The 18,361-nt window shown below is 45.4% G+C and overlaps 1 protein-coding gene across 1 annotated transcript in view; it reads right to left on the bottom strand.

The window, feature by feature from the left end:
• Positions 1-18,361, bottom strand: part of LOC119450906 (protein smoothened-like) — a 113,780-nt gene continuing 95,419 nt past the window's right edge. The window contains exons 10-12 of the mRNA XM_037714377.2: positions 17,285-17,424; positions 14,801-14,944; positions 1-4,190 (exon numbers count right to left, since the gene is read on the bottom strand). Coding sequence (XP_037570305.1) covers positions 2,227-4,190; positions 14,801-14,944; positions 17,285-17,424 — 2,248 coding nt within the window. The 3' untranslated portion in view covers positions 1-2,226. The remainder of the gene's footprint in view (positions 4,191-14,800; positions 14,945-17,284; positions 17,425-18,361) is intronic.

The following is an 18,361-nucleotide window of genomic DNA, read 5'->3' as shown; positions in this document are numbered from 1 at the left end:
GAAAATGCGCATTTAGCTGCGCATTGTCTAGCTTGCATGTGCGTTCTGAATTTCAGAAAAATCAAGATCTTGGGTAAAAGCCAAGATAATACTGCCCGGGAGTTGATGGAAGCCTTCTACATATCTCTGAGAGGAAAAGCCTGCGTTAGTGACACATCCATATCTTTAATGGACAGTTAGAAGTGTTTTTTGCGCGGCTTGCTATAATCGGCGGTTGTCTCAATGTGACTACATGCTTTTGCGCATGTGCAAACAAGGGTATATAATGACGAACGACGAAGAATAAAGCTAGTTGAAAGTTAGCGCTTGTCTGTGTCCCTCACTTCATCTTTGTTTGAATCTTGCGCACTATATTTGTATTGCTCGAAGGCATGAATAGTGAATGGGAACAGCGAATGCCAATGTGTGCACATAGCTGCATTTTTATTTGAACCTGGGGAAAAAAAAAGAGCTTCGTACTCCCCACTGCTTTGTTCCCACTAACTTTTCAGCAAGATTGCATCACGTAGTTCAAGTGGAAACTTGGCCTCTTTGTTTCCCTTGTTCAAGAAATGAATGAAGAACCGTGATTATATACAGTAATATCTCATTAACTCGAACTGGTAAAAACTGAAAAAAATTTCAAGATGAGTGGATTTTCGAGATAAGCAATGTTGCGGAAATTGCAGTGAAAAGTAGAGTTCTTTCTAAAATATTCATCACTACTGACCAGTTTTTCAACAAGAGCTTCTAGACGTTGCAAGGATAAGAACCTACTACAAGACCTTCAGTAATAGTTTGTGTTGCTCTTTACAGCAAAACACATCAACTTAAATTAACAAAGCACACGACACGCCAGTTTCACTATGTATTTGCTGCCCTCATACCTGCAACACTGGGGAGACATCGTTCAAAGCCATCGCTCGCGTGGGGTTCGACTTGTAGGCGATGAACGAATGTGACCGTCATTTCCATTGCGTGGCTTGTCGCGTGCAAGATCGCTTGCATGGGGTTTATACTTTATTTAGTGCAGAAAGAACTTCGTAAGGCTGGTCTGCTTCGCGTAGCACTTGGACCTAGAAAGGCGTCCTCGAACTGCTCTACACATCGAATGAGCCAATCGTTCCCGATGCTGCACTCAACTTTATTTCGCAGCAAGCAAAGCATGCTTCTTGTTTCGGCTGATGTCGGCACCTCTGGAGGCCCATCGTCGTTGCCATTGTCTTCACTGTCCCCTCCGTTTGTCCCAGTGATTTCGCCGTCAGTAAATTGACCTGTTGCCGGTACATCCTAGTCGCATAGCGCATACTTGTGCCACGTGCGTTACGTAGAATAAAAGTAAAACGAAAATCACACCTCTGATAGTAAATCACGAGCGTTGCATAAAGCAAACAAAACGGACTGCGCAAAGCATGCTATTTTGCAGGGCCTGCCTTTGTGCACGTCTCTCCCATCACATGACGTGCCATTTAGTAGTTGCTTGACAAAGTTGTTATGCTGCTAGGTTCCGACTTCACATTAAGGGAAAGCGTCCACTTTGTAGTAGGTGCGGCAGCCTTGCGCGAAGCTTGTTAAGCAGTCTGGCAGCGGACTTTTTGTTCCAGTCTCAGTCAAGATTTCGAGATATCTGCAATTTGGCCAAAAAATACTTCGAGGTAAAGGGCAATAAATGGCACGTATGGGAAATGGGTCGGTCCCATGGAAAATTTCGACTTTGCCAATTTTTCGAGATATGCCAGCTCGAGTTAACAAGGTATTACTGCACGCATCTAGCCATTGCACATGCAAGCTATTATTGAGGACTGGATGGGTTTCGCCACCTGCTGGCAACTAAGTATCTGGATGAGCTCCATAAACAATGACAAGTGCAAGTGTTCTATAGAACCTGGACCAAGAAATGCTGCAAAATTGATCTAGAACAAAGCAATGGTAAGCACAATATACCTATTTTTTCAAGCTGTCTGAATAAAATGCAAGCCACTGTAACAAAAATTGCTACAATGGGACTCTTTGTCGGGTATGTTTTATGGTGTCCAACAGAAGGCACAGTATGTAAAGCCACCAGCGTCACAGTAAATTTATAACTACACAACAATCAACGTGTGTCTGGTACCACATGGCTGCCACTGTTCTTGAAGCCACACAGCACCGACGACTATTTTCCTTCTTGAGCAGGCACGAATGAGATGATAAATCTGTGAAGATGCAACAAAAAATGGGAAGGAAGAGTCTGGCTCAATTGAAAAGTCACCTAGACACAAACCCTGGCTCTGTGAGACCTTGCGGGCCGAGATTCTGCTGTTGCGATGAGGATGGATCCTCACAACATCCATTGAAAGGAGGATGTTGAGAAGGTGACGGTGTTGCAAGATGGCCACTGGTGAACTGCTCCTGTGGTTGCGCGACAGCTGTGTGACACTGTTCCGGACACTGTGCTGTACAGCCATTTCCTGTGAAGCTCTGTAGCTCGTCTTCTGCACCATTGCTTTCTACTGGAGCAAAGAGGTACGTGTGACAGCTGTGTGGCCCATCTGAATTTGAGTGGCCCGATGTAGTTGAGTCTAAAGTGTTGGGCTCGGTGCTTCCGGATGCTAATCCGGGACAGTACTGGTCCATGCATAGAGTTCCTTGCTGGTAGCCACTGTTGGATGCATGCAGGTACGATGATGTGTGTGATGGAGCGTGCAACAGCACCTCAGGGCCGTACAGTGGACAAGAACAATGCTGGAGACCTTGATGCACCTGTTGATGGCAAGGAGGCCATGACCCTTGAGGAGCGTTAAGGTTGCTGTGTTGAGTATTGTTGCTACCGCAAGGGTCATGGAGGGCCACGGGTTGGTAGTCTTGATGACATCTTGGTGACACACTCTCTCTCTGCTGCTGGACCAGAGGCGACAATGCAGCCGGCGACTGAGTCACAGGTGGTGACACAGAACTGAACCTGTGCAACGGCGTGTTACTCTTTGATGCCTGTGACGAGAGCCTTGGCTGTTGTCCAGGTGGAGATTTGGATACCCTCGCTTTGGACAGCACCGACGCGTTGGACCACCTTGACTGGCCAGACTTGATTTCCCGCATCTCGATCGTCTCTGGCTGTTGTTGCATGGCAGCTGGCCTGTCACCCTGTGCCTTCCTCAAGGGAGTGGGTGTCAGGAGGGTTTCCTGGTTCCGCTCAGTCTGCGTCTCCTGGTGCGTCTGAGGTCGTGGCGGCGAAGCCATTGCTGCTGCTGCAAGCGCCCTCTCACGTTCTTCCACTGCACGCTGAGCTGACAGCATGTGAGGACTGCGTATGCCAGCATCTGTGAAGTCAGAATCTGATGTTATGATTGGTATGAAGCCAGTCTCGCTGGAACTGTCTGGCATTGGATGCAGTGGAATGAGTGGTACGTGTGCAGGATCCAGTTCGGGGTATGACGCAAAGCCCTGACCATATGGGTAGAGACCAGGCGGGTAGAAAGGAAAGCCTGGGTAGCTAAATGGCGCAGGGTAGCCGAAAGGAGGCAGGGTGGCTTCAGGTGGAGGGTGTCCCGGCAACCGAAGGCCATTCAGGTAGCTCAGGTAGGCGGCGTAAGGATTGGCTGCAGCCAGGGCAGGGTAGCCCGGAAGAATGCCAGGCATCTGAGGAGCTGCTGGGTTGGGTTGGCTTGTCTGAGCTGTGGCAGAAGTCCCGTTCGCTGCCACGGTTGAAGAATTGATGCTTTCCGCAGTGTTAGATGGTGCAGCGACACTACGCCGCATAGACATGCGTGTAGACCCCGATTCAGACATTCCATGGGTGAATGGTGGGTTGATGAGTAGCTCATTGCGCCTCTGTGCCACAACGGATGGCCTCAGCAGAGACAAGTGGTTTTGGGAGAGCACACTGCCAGGGTTTAGGTCTCCGGTGCTTGTGGCCCGAGCCACCGACGCCGGTTTGGAAATAGTGGATGTGCCGTGCAGGCCGCGTTGAAGCGATGATGTTGCTGCGGCCACCAGGCTTTGCATTGACGAGTCGCTGCCGCGCCTGATGGCTGCCGAGTGCGGGAAGGGCGAGGGTCGGTGCAGAGCTCCCATGTGCAAGAGTCGTTCACGCTCACGTCGAGTCTTCCGGCGCTGATGGCGCGCAATGGCTCGTTGGGCTGCGAGCCATTGCTGCTCTGCCGCCACCTGGTAACTCATCTGCGAGTCGAGAGACTGGCGCCGCACACTCAACGACAGCTGCCGGCTCACATCTGCATCACGAGAATAAACAAGACTCAGCAGGATGTAGACATTGCATCGAATGGCACCGCACAATAACAAACTTAACAGAATAAACATTCAACACATTCTGTGATGTCATACCAAGCACATATGGCACTAACCAGCCATTATGCAAGCAGCATACACCTTTACATGAATAGCATAAGCACTGTGTTGTGCAAGGTAACACCTGATAGCACTTACAGAAGAGGAATATGCGTTGTTTCCATGTACACAATACTTGTGTTCATTCTGAAACAAATAATGGTGCATTCACGATTGCTTCTGTCCACTAATGCTAAATGAGAGGACACCTCGAAGGGTGTGCATCTTACGTAGCAAGAGCCCACAAATATGTTCATTTTGCAAGTCCCATGCCAACTGTGCATTGAAATAGCAATGTAGATAGGTGGCTTTTACAGAGATTCCAAAGTATTAAACATTCAATATATTTGATAAATGAAAGGAAACTATATTATTATAGAAAAAGCAATTTTTACTTAGACTTGCTGTTATCATTCTACATCATCAAGCTTTAGTTGACTTGGATGCATAAAGCAGTGGACTAGTTAGGCGATTCTGATAAGCCTTGAAGTGCTGCTTCGAGAGTGTAGGATCACAAATGCAATCGTATTGAATCATCACAATCAACAGGATGCTTTTTTTTCCTTTCTACAAGAGTAGAGGAATACTGCACAATCTACTATCACTTTATGTGCCAAAGATAGGCATCACACACAAAAAAAGTCACATGATTATTTTAATTATAAATTACTCTCACCCAGTCATCCCGCTAAAAATGTTCCTGCTTTTAAAATTGTTGTATACTACCCGGCCAACCCGAAGGCGTAAAACACTACAGCTTGTGTTCAGACCTCAACTATGTAAACAGCCTCGCAAAGTGAAATTGTCTGCTGATTACCTGATGCCCTTGGAACTAACTACAAATACAGAATGAGCATTATAGGGCAAGGTTGTCAAACACACTAACAGGAGGGTGGCAGATTTGGCTAGTTGGTACATTCCATTATGTTCCAAGGGGGTATAGCGTGAACTAGTGACCACTGGATGACACCATTCCTGTCTGATGTTGGCATGCTGTTACAGTGAAACCTTATTAATTTGGACTTTACGGGACTGAAAGAAATGTCTAAATTAACTGAATGTCAAATTGTCCAGGGTAGCAAAAAATAAACAAACAACATCAACACGCATTTAATTATTGAATGAATCGCTAAATCTTGCTTCTATTTTGCACAAAAGCGATGCAGAAGTAGCAATTCTTGTGACTAATTAGCACTCGCAGCGGCAAAGGTTTCGCAACTTTCTCTGGAGTGCGGCAGTGGTGCCAAGACTTGCGTCTTTATCCGAAACATGCTTTTTACTACTATAGTAAAAGCTTGTTAATTAGAATTTCACAGGGACACTTAACGAGTTCAAATTAAACCGAATTCCAACTAACAAAAGTGATTGATAAACAGCCAGAATTGAGACCGGGTTGCTAGAAAGCACTTGTAACTCACAATATTTATTGACCAAAATTATCTGTGATCTCTTTTTGCTTCTTTTCTTTGAAAGCGATAGCCATTAGTTTGTATTCCAAAGCTCGCAGCGAACGAACGTATGCATAGCTTCATCTTCATCCTCCTTGAAATTTAAAAACAGGTGCCCAACACCGAGCGCCTCCATTACAGTTGCCGACAGATTTTTCAAAGTTGATGGATATTCCGGACTTCATAAATGCACTGTCAGGGTTTACAGAGCTAATGCAATATTGCGACCGATTTTTCAGACAAGTTTAGGCCCCAAAGTTCGATTTTCCGGACTAAATTGCTCGTTCCGAGCCCCGCCACCAGATTGTGGAGGCCGCCATACTAGATATTCCGCTGGCCTGGCCAAGCTTGGGAGCGAGCGCGCTATCCTCTCGTCTCGAAGGACATGCCCGCTCTTCCTTGGCTGACAAAACTCTCTAAGGGACGGCACTTTCCTCTTTTTAAAAAATTTTTAAATCACCGCATGGTGACGCTCAGTTCGGCGGTGTGCAATGAATGATGGCGGAGCCGATGCGCATGTGAAATAACGAGTTGGTTTACCCATAGATGCCTATGCTGCGTGGCCGGGCCGCGGCAGTCAGTTTGAATTATCCAAAAGTTCGAATTAACCCTTTCAGAATCAATGGCGTACATGTACGTCCTCCGCGAACACGTACATCTACGTCATCGCTTGTACATTTACATTACATCATGCCAGCATCGTACATTTCTCACCGCACCAGCCACACCCTTCAAGTTTTTCGTCCACGGGTCCGAACTGTTACTTTTTCAGCTTCCTTCTTTCCACATGCAGATAAAGATTGGAACGGCCTTCCCCAACATATCTTCGACATCACCTGTGCATCATCGTTCGCTGAAAATTTAAATAACCTTTTCTGTACATAAACACATATGGTATTGTCATTCATGTTTTGCTGACCCCACCCCTTATGTAATACCCCTTAAAGACCCACCCCGTGGGGTCTTTAAGGAAATAAAATGAAATGAAATTTAAAAACCGCGCCTCTTTCGATCATTCCTTTCGCTTGGCAAGTGCTGCCACTCGACGGAAACACGCAGAATTTTTTACTTGCGCCAATGCCTCTCCGTATTGTTCGTGCATCCGGGCGCGTGCGCGGCAGCGGCGGCACGTAACGGTTTACTCCTGCGGCGGCTCCCGCTTGTTGCACGAGCTAAACTGTTGGCTGCCTGGTTTCAAATCTCTCAAAGGATGACCGCTTATTACTCGATCGTTTATGGCTCACCACGGTGCGATTACATCTGTTCCCGGGCAGGCGCGTATATACACAAACGATGCTGTCATTCTTGAGTTTCCTTTTTTTTTTTTGGAGACCACAAAAGCTCTATTGCACATTGTTGGCGATAAGACGAAGGCTTCTCACTTGTTTCGGTTTCTGGAGGTGCACACAACCATTTTTCAGTGCACTTATCTTCTTATTCATGAATAAACATTGTGTATTTTACAACACAAACAATTTTTTCGTCACTTTACTGTCACTCTAAAAAAAATACGACCATTTTTTTAGGTAGGTTCTTTTGAAGAATTTAAATCAGCAATAAAAAAAAATCGACCCGGGGGGTCGCATTTGGCAAAAAAATTCGACCCTCAAAGGGTTAATGAGGTGCAAATTAACGAGCTTTTACTGTACCACATGCACATCCAAATGAATGTTTCACCACTGAGCTGGCATCTTGATGTAGCCGGTGGGATTGATGCCAGCGTGCAGGCCGTGGTAGAGTAGCTCTTCTTCCTTAACAGCTTCTGCCGTGTTTGCCGTGCGTGTGCATCGCACTGAGTCAAAACAAAGCTACTGTTTGCCACAACCACTGTGGACGAAACCGTGGTAGCTATCGACGCAATCACAAATGGTGACCATGCAGTTCTGGAAGCATGCGGCCAACGCGCACTGATTCAAAGTGAAACTACTGTCTTCTGCAACCGAAGCTGACAAAACTGTTATTGCTATTAATGCGATCCCAGATGGCAACGACGCAGTTCTGAAAGCACAAGGCCAAGGCAGTGTTATGCACGACAGTAAACGCAAGATTAAAGAATATAAAGGCACAAATCGGCAGGAAGTGTTCGTTCCTGTGTGGTCTCCACTGATGACTGCAGCAATGTGGACTCTGCCAAGTTCGTCGCAAGCGCCGCTTCTGCTCTCAGGCCTAACTCAGTTCACTTCAGATCAAGACATAAGCTTAGGAGTGAGCGTGAGGCAAAAGCCTAATATAGATTGCATGATGGCTTGTTTCCTGAAGCTAGCTTTGCTGCCTTACATTTATGTTATGCAGTGAAACATATAGGGAGTGGAAAGTGACCACTGCCATGTGACAGTATTGACATAGTATGTGTTCCTTAAAGGGACACTAAAGGCAAATATTAAGCTAAGGTGGACTATTAAAATATCATTGCAGAAACCACACAGCCCTTGTTTCGTGCCAAGTAAAGATTTAGTTTAAGAGAAAATCATGTCTGAATGCTCCGAATATCTTGCAATTAAAATCTCCTGTTCCCCAACCGGGGAGTGGTGACGTTGCATACGCCATCAACACCCTTTACTGCTGTCGGCGAGTAAAATGGCACCCAAAAGATGGCGCTATAGTTTTTTGCGCAACACGCAAATGTGCGACGATGAAGAAACCAAGCCAAGGCAGAGTGTTGGATTCGCCGCTGCAGCTGTTCTTGGTCAAGTGGCACGGAGCGTTCGAGCATTGCACCACTTCACATGGACGTGACATTCTCTGCTACTTGCAGTTTGTGCGAGTTTCGTGAGCCAACAAAACCAGCGTAGCACTACGCGCTAACGAAACAACTGAAACACACAAAAGCACAGGTGATGCAAAGTCGAGCGAAAACGAAACCTTTCGACTGCCTGCGTTGTGAGCACATTTTCCTAAATGTGGAATAGAGCTTGACAAGTAGCATTATCTTCCATCTTATAATGTAATGTGATGATCTTATTACGAGTGGTTGAGTACTAGTGATAGAATTATATTGAAGAGTGCCTACTTCATCGGGCTAGTACTTTTTTTTTTATCGCGATAAAGACTTGCCGTTAAGGCATAATTCTTGATATGTATACAGTAGAACCCCGCTGTTACGTTTTTCACGGGACCGTAAAAAAAGAACGTAAGAGCCGGGAAACGCAAGAGCCGGGAAACAGGAAAAATTGAGAAATGGGAGTAGTGTTGAACTGCACACAATATTATTTTAATTCTTACGTGTGACAAAAAGTAGTTTCGCCCGACAGCCGAAGTATCTATCGATTGCGATGAGCTATACAAAGTAAGAATAGTAGTTTTATCGTCCATATAAACTTGTAAACATTCGCTTATTAACTAATTAACAAACATGGTGTCAGCGCCCACAGTTAAACATGAACACATCTCACTCGATGAGCGCGGACACGCGCTGTCAAACGCTGGGGTGAGGAATTTAAGCGCCGCTGCAGAAGCGAGCGAAGTGACCTTCGTGCTGTTGTCTATCACTTCAACGCAAAGAGAACACACAGCACGCACAATGCTACGAGCCGCCGACGCACCTACACTGCGTAGACTTTGCCCCCAACGCAGATCGCTTTCAAAATACGGCACGCGTGCCGCCGCGTAGTACACAGTTGAAGCCAGAGCACAACGCTGCCAGGTATCACTCCCCCCTCGCTCCCTCGCCGATGCCTTGAGCGCAACGGAAGAAGGCGCGCCGCAATCGTCGGCTCACCTCGCACGCTTTCACTCCTACAGCATGCGGCGCGCGGCGACGGCATTATCGCCCTTGGACTTTATGCAGAACATCTATGAGCCAAAACCAATTTTAGGGCCGCAATGCGTCATAGACACCATCTTTAGATAGCAAACACGGATCTCAAGGGCCATACTTTTGCTGACGGAAACCGAAAATACGTTTTAAGTGTCGCCCCCGGCACTTTGGGCGGCCAATGCCATCGTCAAGCAACCAAGCCAAGCAACATGAAAAGTCAAAATGGCCGCTCGGGCCAGCGCGGTGTGGCAGTTTGCAACGTATGATGCGGGAACGGTCCCACAGTTGCGACGTAACAGCGGGGTTACCAATGCATTGGGTTCTATGGGAGCTGTGCCGGGATCGGCCGAAAACGACGTAACAGCCGGGAAAACGCAGCACCCGGGAACGTAACAGCGGGGTTCTACTGTATGTGTATTATATGTGTGCTGTGAGGCCTGTGTTGTGTATAAATTGAAGCAGTGTTCTGTGGAATCTGTTATCGGGGCTAGTACTTGAATGTCCCGGAGGAGTCTCAAATCATGTCCTGCATTTACCTCCATTTCTCTATTACTCAAGCTCTGTTCACCATATGATGCCTTAGGCCTTCTCGAACATTAATCTATCACTTAAGCTTGACTTAATATTTGCCTTTAGTGTCCCTTTAATTATACATGTGTGCACGCCATCTGCAGTCACAGTACGAGTGCCAAGACGTCTAATAACTGCACTGGCAGCCATTCAATGTGTTTCTGATGTTGCTCTGACTCGGGAATACAAGAGCAAAATTTTTTTAGTCATCTCTCTGATGGTCAATGCCGCAAAAATGTCCAAATAATGGACAGTCTAAAAAAAGTAATTGTGACGGCAAAACCTTTTTTTTTTTGAAGCGCCAGCACAGCAGAAAATTTGCTTGCAGACTTTTTCTCAGTGTTGCGCTCCATTAAAATAAACTGTAATTGAAATTTTGTGATAGCAGAAGCAGCGGGTGCATTTTACGTGCACTTATTGCGCAGCCATATATGCATCGCAAGTCATCGTGAGGTGCAGGTGCCGTACATTCGACCTTGACTTCGCGACATACTGTCAGTCTAGCCTCTGCAGCACAAAGTCAGTTTAGAGCTTTATTGGCTTTATGCCCACACGCAAGCTTAGGGCATTTTGTCCAGACCACCCGAACATGGTAGTTTTCTGCTTCTTTTTTCCTTCATGCACATGGCTGTCAGTACAGCCCATGCATGTGATCTCACGCCCGATTACCAATGTGGTCTACTGGTACACACAATTTAAAGGCGAGCTTCTTGCAACAGCTTGGCGCTCACTGCACCCGCCGGCTAACGCACCACTTCGCTGCACCGTTTCACCGCCGGACCACTTCGTCGGCAACCAATGTGGTGGTTTGGTAGGATTGGTGCTGAGTGTGGGATATGGTGATAATGCCATGATGATGATGATGATTTATTGGCATCCCCTTTGAAACGGGGCGGCGACAAATAGTCACCTAGCCTGCTTGATTTACATGTTCTTTATCTAGCATTTTTGTATACCTCTCATTATTTTTCTTTTTCAAAAATTTACCTTGTACCGCTGCCTATGATTTTAAGAGATCAGGTCGCATCCATCTTTTCCCTGCTTTTTTTCCACCAGTACTCTAATCGTCTCTTGCTGATCTCTACGGCTGATCTGTTTATGTTTCCTTCCACTTTAAACCCAAGCGCTTCTGGGAGTTGCACGTTACCTACGGTTCTCGCGGGGTGGATCCCGTCACATTCCATAAGGATGTGCTGAGTGGTCTCTGGATGTTTACTGCAGCATACACATGTCTCATCTAGTTCCGAATATTTGCTCTGATATGTTTTGGTCCTTAGGCAACCAGCTCGAGCCTCAAATAGCAAGACACTGCCCTTTGTGTTATCGTACAGATTTTCCCTTCTAATTTCTTTCTTCTCATTCTTGTAAATCTCCATTGTCGTTTTCGTTTCCATTCTTTGCATCCAATTCACGGTCTCTATTTCTCTCACTTTCTTTCTGATGACCCCTGGTTGTCTATTTAGAGTTTCGATTATCCTGTACTTGGTTGCCAACTTCCTTGACCTCTTCCTCCATTCTGTGTCCACGCTTTTCATGTAGAGATACTTGTGCACTTTAGCCGCCCATTTATTTTCATCCATGTTCCTGAGCCTTTCTTCAAAACTAATTTTGCTTTGTGCTTCTCTGACTTCAAAAGAGGCCCAACCCATGTCACCATGCACTGCCTCATTTGTCGTATTACCGTGTGCTCCCAAAGCCAACCGGCCTACTGATCTTTGGTTAACTTCCAAACCCGCCAATATATCCGATTTTAAGCATATAATGGCATTTGCGAATGTTAGCGCTGGCACCATTACTCCTTTCCAGATTCCATGAACCACCTCATACTTATTGTGGCCCCACAGTGCTCCGTGTTTCATTATTGCTGGATTCTGCTTCCCCTTTATTTTCAGAATATCTTGCTGGTTGCTTGAGTAATTCTTTCTTTCGTTTATGTGTTCGCCGAGGTACTTAATATTGCTTCACCATGGGTATTACTTGCTGTTGAATTGACACCACGAAGTTACTCGTCTCTTCATTAAAGATCATAATTCCCGATTTCTCTGTGTTAAACTTAAGACGTAGATTTGTCGCTGCGTTGCCACAGGTATTCGCAAGTATCTGTAAATCTTTTTTATTGTCCGCTAGTAGCACAATGTCGTCTGCACACATCAGTCCAGGGACCTTCTGTTGCACCGTTTGTCCATTACGCATGTAGGATAAAAAAAAACTAATTCGCTGTTTTCCAGTCGTCTATCTATACCCTTAACGTAAAGCATGAACAACAATGGTGACAGAGGGCATCCTTGCTTCAATCCTTGGTGAATTCCCACCATTTCATTTCCTTTTCGGCCTTCCCATGCCACTTGTACTTGGTTGTCTCTATATATCTCCCTCAGAACCTCCACGAAATCGTCATCTATGCCTTCCTATTGAAGAATATCCCACAACAATTCCCTGTCTACGTTGTCATAAGCTCCTTTAATATCTAGAAATGCTATCCATAAAGGTCTTTTCTGAGCTACTGAAATCTCTATGCACTGAGTTAGTACAAACATATTGTCTTCTAAGCGTCTGCCTGGCCTGAACCCATTCTGTAGTTCCCCCAATACACCGTTTTCCTCCACCCACTTCGACAGTTCTAATTTTATGGCTTGCATTGCCATTCTATATATCACCGACGTTACTGTAACTGGCCTGCACGAGCTCGTCTTATCCTTATCTCCTTTGACTTTGTAGATGAGATTCATCTTGCTTTCACGCCATCCAACGGGAATATTCTTTGTTCTAATCACTTGCTCTATGGCATTAGTCAGCAGTGCCTTGCTTTTTGGACCGAGGTTTTTGATTAGCTGTATTGGGATTTCATCGAGTCCTGCTGCCGTGTAGTTAGGGACATTTTCTGCTGCATTTTTCCAATAAAAGCTTTCTATGCTAAATTTTGATCTCTCAGGCCTCTGTGTTGTTGCTGGATCTGTTGTCTGAACTACGCTTTTTCTCATGCCGAAGTTATGCCTGATAACGTCTGTGATGTACCGCAGCGCATCATCGCCTTCGTAGATGTTACCGTCTTCATCCCTTATAGCCGTTTGCGAGTTTCTAGTTGGAGCTCCGAGTGCTTTTATATGGTTCCAGAATCTTTTTGGGCCGCCTTTGTCTCTTTTGTGAATGTTATGCACCCAACGTTCACTTGCGCATTTAATTTTCTCTTGCACGAGCTCACTCGCAACCCTTTTCTTTTCTCGGTATGTATTTCATCTAAGGAGCACCTCTTCTTCTTGTAATCCCAACTTTTTGGCTTCTCGATGAACCCTAGATGCCTCTTTACGCTCTTCTATAGCTTGTTTAATTTCCTTGTTCCACCACTTACGTGGTTTCCTCTTGCCAATCCAACAATTGTTTTGCCGTGTCCGCCTTATTTCATGCTGCATAACCTCCACCAGTTCCTTATATTCCCAGACTGCTGTAGGAAAGGCCTCAATTTTCTTCTCTATGTTGTTTGCGATCTCTGTTATTTGCTCGTCATTCATTTTTAAAAACTCTGAGGCTATTGGTTCATGTTCTGCGCTGGTATCTCGCCCAAACTTTAATGCTAAACGTCTATGATTGCTTCCCAGGCTATTTTTTCCATTTTCGTCTATTATCATTTGGTCTAGTTGTTCGTAGACCATTACTGAGACTAAGGCGTAGTCGATACATGACTGCCTGTTTCCGCATTGCCACGTTACCTGTCCATGACACTTATTCTCCCTGTTAACTACTATAAGGTTCTGTTCATCACATAAATCCAGCACTAGAGAGCCGTTGTAATCAGTATATCTGTCTAAATCGTCCATGTGTGTGTTCATATCTCCCACTAATATCACCTGGCCCGAGTTACTGAACTCATTAATATCGCTTCTAATGCAATCGACCAATTCCTTATTTTTTTCTCTGCTATCACTACCTGTCCAAAGGTAAGCTACTCCCAGCCACGTCTTTTTACCTTGCCATGTGCCACTAATCCATAAATGCTCTTTACATGTCTCGTTTACCCTTCGCCACTTCAGACCTCGCCTAATTAGTACGCCTACGCCTGTCATGCCAGTGTTGGCAGGACAGCTCCATCTAGTGGTGGCTTGTGGAAATTAACAAGCATGCGGGTGTGCGCAAAGTGCTTAATGAAACTTTTAGAGCAATAGCTCCACTACTCCAGGTACAAACCCAGAAAACGCCTGGTTCCGTAAATCTGACCTTCAAGCTCAGCCAAGGTCACACTGGGACTTAGCCTGCCACTACCAGCGGCTGCTGCGTACGCCATGTAGGCGCTCATATATTAAAAGCGATCTACGATGTGGACAAAGTGCGCGATCACGCGGGGTTCATCTTCAAAGCGATCTGCGGTGTATACAAAGTGCGCCGAGTGCCGGTAGCTTCGTATGCGCTGTGCTTTCGATGGTTAGTTCGCGTTGAAGTGAGACACAGAATGAAGGTCAATTCACTCGGTGCTGCTGCCGCGCTGAGCAGCGTCTGCGTGTTGTCTTGCGGTGCAATTGTAGATGCGGTAGTTGCTGACGGCACCGAGCAGAGTCTGTGTACTTTGCCAAAGCAAGCAAAACCGTGCTATCGCTCGACAAACTTGGTTTAGCTGCGTTCAACCACGGCAAATTTTGTTTCAAAATTTTCGCACTCCTATCTAGGTGCAGGCCTTGCACTAGTAAATGCGGTAGTTTAGCGTCAACATTCATCTTGCAGTATTTACCAGAAGTGGATGAGTAACGCCGAACTGGTGGAATTGCAGTAGGCCCTGCGACAGCACCTCGGCGATGCAGAAACCCTGGAAGTGCTGCAGCCCAAGTAGACGACAGGTCTTGCGATGTCACGCTGTTCATGTCCAGGTTCATCCCTGCACAAGAACAAGGTCTTTTCTTGAACACTTGTAACCTTCATGCAGGAAAGGCATCCCAGTAGGATTTTGCCAACCTCTTATGAAGTCCACAGTAAAGGGTACAGTGTGAAAAGCACAAAAATGACAGAAGAGCAGACACCACAAGAGCTGAGATTTCCATCCTCATTTTTTAGGAAGTCTTGCAAGATATTTCGCTGATCTCGCACAGCTTTATTAAATACTCCCGTTAAACAGAAGCTCAAGAGACCAGGGAAATACATTCCGTTTATCAGGAGTTTCACTTAGGGAGAGACAGAGCTCAAGGGCACACAAGATGCCCTTTTGGAAGGGGCGGATGCTCTATTGTTAACAGCAGATAACAGGTACGGCAGATCTGATTAGAAAGCTTCTCACTACAACGTTTATACTTTTGCACAGCCATTGACTAGAGCTAGCAGCATAACACATAACTACAAAAAGAAAAAAAAGGTCATTTCGGAAAAAAACAAAACAAAAGAAAACATCTATTTTAGTGAAGCCACAACTCTCGAAGTCATCAATAACTTTGATCTTGGCGAGAAAACCCCAAAACGAACGACGCCAACAGCGATCCCGGTTGCGATGCTGCCGAGATTGGCTGCTCAGTTTTATTTTCGGTAAGATTTTTGGTTTCGTTCAGCCAGAGTTTAAAAAATTGTAATTCCGTTTCACATGCTTTTTTTATTGTATTGCTTTAACGCAAAACCAACAAATCATAAGGCTGTTCCGTTTAAGTGACAATTCAGTTTAACCGATTCCCATTAACTGAGTGCCTCCTGTACTAGTACATCATGATACTCCTCATGTAAGCATCATCATCAGCAACAGCCAATGATTAATTCCACCTGCAGCACAAATGCCTCTACAAGATATCCAACTACATCTGTCCTGTGTCAACCAACCGTGTCCTGTGCTGACAAATTTTCTAATCTCACTGCGCCACCAGATTCTCTGCTGCCCTCGTTACTACTGGTTATCTCTAATACGCATTACATGACATGCCCAACCTCATTTTTAATGCATTTGTAGCCTAGTTGAGCCACTTTGTGTCTAGCTATTCTCTTTACGCCACTCTTCAATTTAAAAAATACCTTTAAAATTTTTTTTCATTGCAATGCAGATTTGAGCCAGCGTCAGATGGCTTTCTCAAGCACAGCAGCCCGGCTTGTCAGCGCTGCGCCATTGCACCAGTCACACGCACCAGCGTGCGACTGGTGCAATCTTGGAGGGGCACACTACATGGCAGAGTATGTCCAGTGGGAAGCATGAGAGAGGAGTGTAATCCACATGCGTTGTTCGAATACAACCCCAAGACATTTAACGGTAGGCACAATCAGAATAACAGAATTAGTAAGTTGTAATGTTAAGTCTGTAACGACAACGACTTTTCAGTCTGAAGAGAACAGCTGCTGTTTTTATTGGTACCAAGGTAATTATACCAAGTAAACCAAGAGTACCACTAACAACCAAGGAAGAGTGGGAGCGCGGCAATGAAGGGCTAGGTTGTGGGACGAGCAAGAGCACATACAAGGAACATTGTAGCCAGCACAAACTCCTGATGAAGTGCTGTTGTTGTTGGGATGCTTACAAACCCACATTTTTGATGTCAATGTTGCGAGGTGCTGTGCATTGCAGTTTTCTGCACTGCAAATTTTAAGATTGATTTTAAATGTCGAACCTTCACATAACAAAGTTGTACTTGTAGTGATAAACTTCGTTATATCGTGACTTTCGTTAATTCGAGGTTTCATTAATTCAATGGAAGTAAGATTGGGAAGTAAAAACAGTTCATTACATCGCAAATCTCGTTAAATTGAGGTTCGTTATATTGAGGTTTGACTATGTTTTAAGCTACATTTGTAGTTGATATGTTGCAGATGTGTGCGTGTCCACAGAAATCAATCTCGCAAGTTATCTCAACTTTGAAATGTTATGTTAGTATTGCTTCAAGTGTCTTCTTTCTTGCATCTCCTGTAGAAGATGCAGAGATTTCTGGTTGGAGTACCTTGAATGGTGCTAGATTAATGCATTTTCCTTCTAAAGCATTTAATGTTTCTTCTCTAAAGCCCCATTTTTGTTAAAGTTAAGCAGCCATAGATGCGCCTTCATAGTGTGGGTTAAGTCTGACGGCGGCCATACACGGACTAGCTAGAGCTCTCTTAACAGTGGTACATCTTGCCCAATAAGTTTGCATCAAACTCCATGAGCCCAAAACAAACATGCATGCAAAGTTTGACCCGTCCTCGCAAGCAAGAACCAATGTGCTTGCTCCCAATGCACCCGCTGTGTGCCAATGTTGCTACCATTGTGGCCGCTTACCAACTGGGTCGTCATGTGCACTGTGAAAGCTGATTGAGCCCTGGCCCCGGTTCAGCTCGTGCCGGCGAGAGAATGCCTCTGCGACCAGTTTGTGTCGTTGTACTCGCGGAGCATCCTGTGAGGGCTGCCGCAGGATGGTCCTGCACCAGGGAAGAAGGCACACTTCGTGGGTGCCAATACTAGGCATGTGCAGATCTAAAAATTTCTGAATAAAAATCAAATACGAATACAGAGGAGGAGGAGAGATAATTTATTAGAAAGGCAGAGAGGTCGGCCTGAGCTAGCATGCTCTAGCCTGCTACTGTGCACAGCGGACAAAAAAGAGTGATGAAAGATGAGGACAGGATGAACGGATGCATACAGTATACATTAACACAGAGGTTTCCTTAAAGTCTTGCATCTAGTCTGGTGATCGTCAAATAGTCTAAAGCAGCCCTTGTAGCTATTGATGCTACTTTATGGTTATGAATACTGAACTTTGAATATTGAACAATAGTATATAGCTGAATTTATTAGCAAGTTTCTTTAACATGTCGGACCCTCACAATTAAGTTGCCGAGAGTGACTTGGACAGTGACTTAAAGTGGTCAGCGATTACAGTAAACGCTTGTTTATTTGAGACTTGTTAATTGGGAAAATTTGGCGATTCACATTGTCCAGTCACACCAAGAGAATTATTATATACAGCATCAAACGCCTGTTAACTCGGATCTTTAGGCATTTGGCCCTGCGCCATTTGTCTCTCGCAATTTGCTGTCCAGCGAGACGCCCAGGAGCGCCGGCAGTGCTGCAAAACGAGCGAGGCAAAAGATGCACTAGCATCCAACTAGAACGAAGCAGTGGCATGCTGTTCACTATGACCACTGCTCAGAAAAGAACCACGAGAAGACCGCATGTTTTCTTCTCTCCACTACATGCATGCAGGGCTCCTGCAGCACAATAGGCGAGGCAAGCCCCGTCCATTGTTTTCCTTCAGTATTCAGCTCATTGCCGTCAAAATACTACAAAACCATGAATGGCGCTCAGCTTGAAAAAGAAAATATGATTACAGTCCACATCAAACATTTGTAAAATTGT

The sequence above is a fragment of the Dermacentor silvarum genome, chromosome 4, assembly GCF_013339745.2.
Source record: "Dermacentor silvarum isolate Dsil-2018 chromosome 4, BIME_Dsil_1.4, whole genome shotgun sequence".
Classification (NCBI taxonomy): Eukaryota; Metazoa; Arthropoda; class Arachnida; order Ixodida; family Ixodidae; genus Dermacentor; species Dermacentor silvarum.
This window is presented reverse-complemented; position numbering and strand designations above follow the sequence as displayed.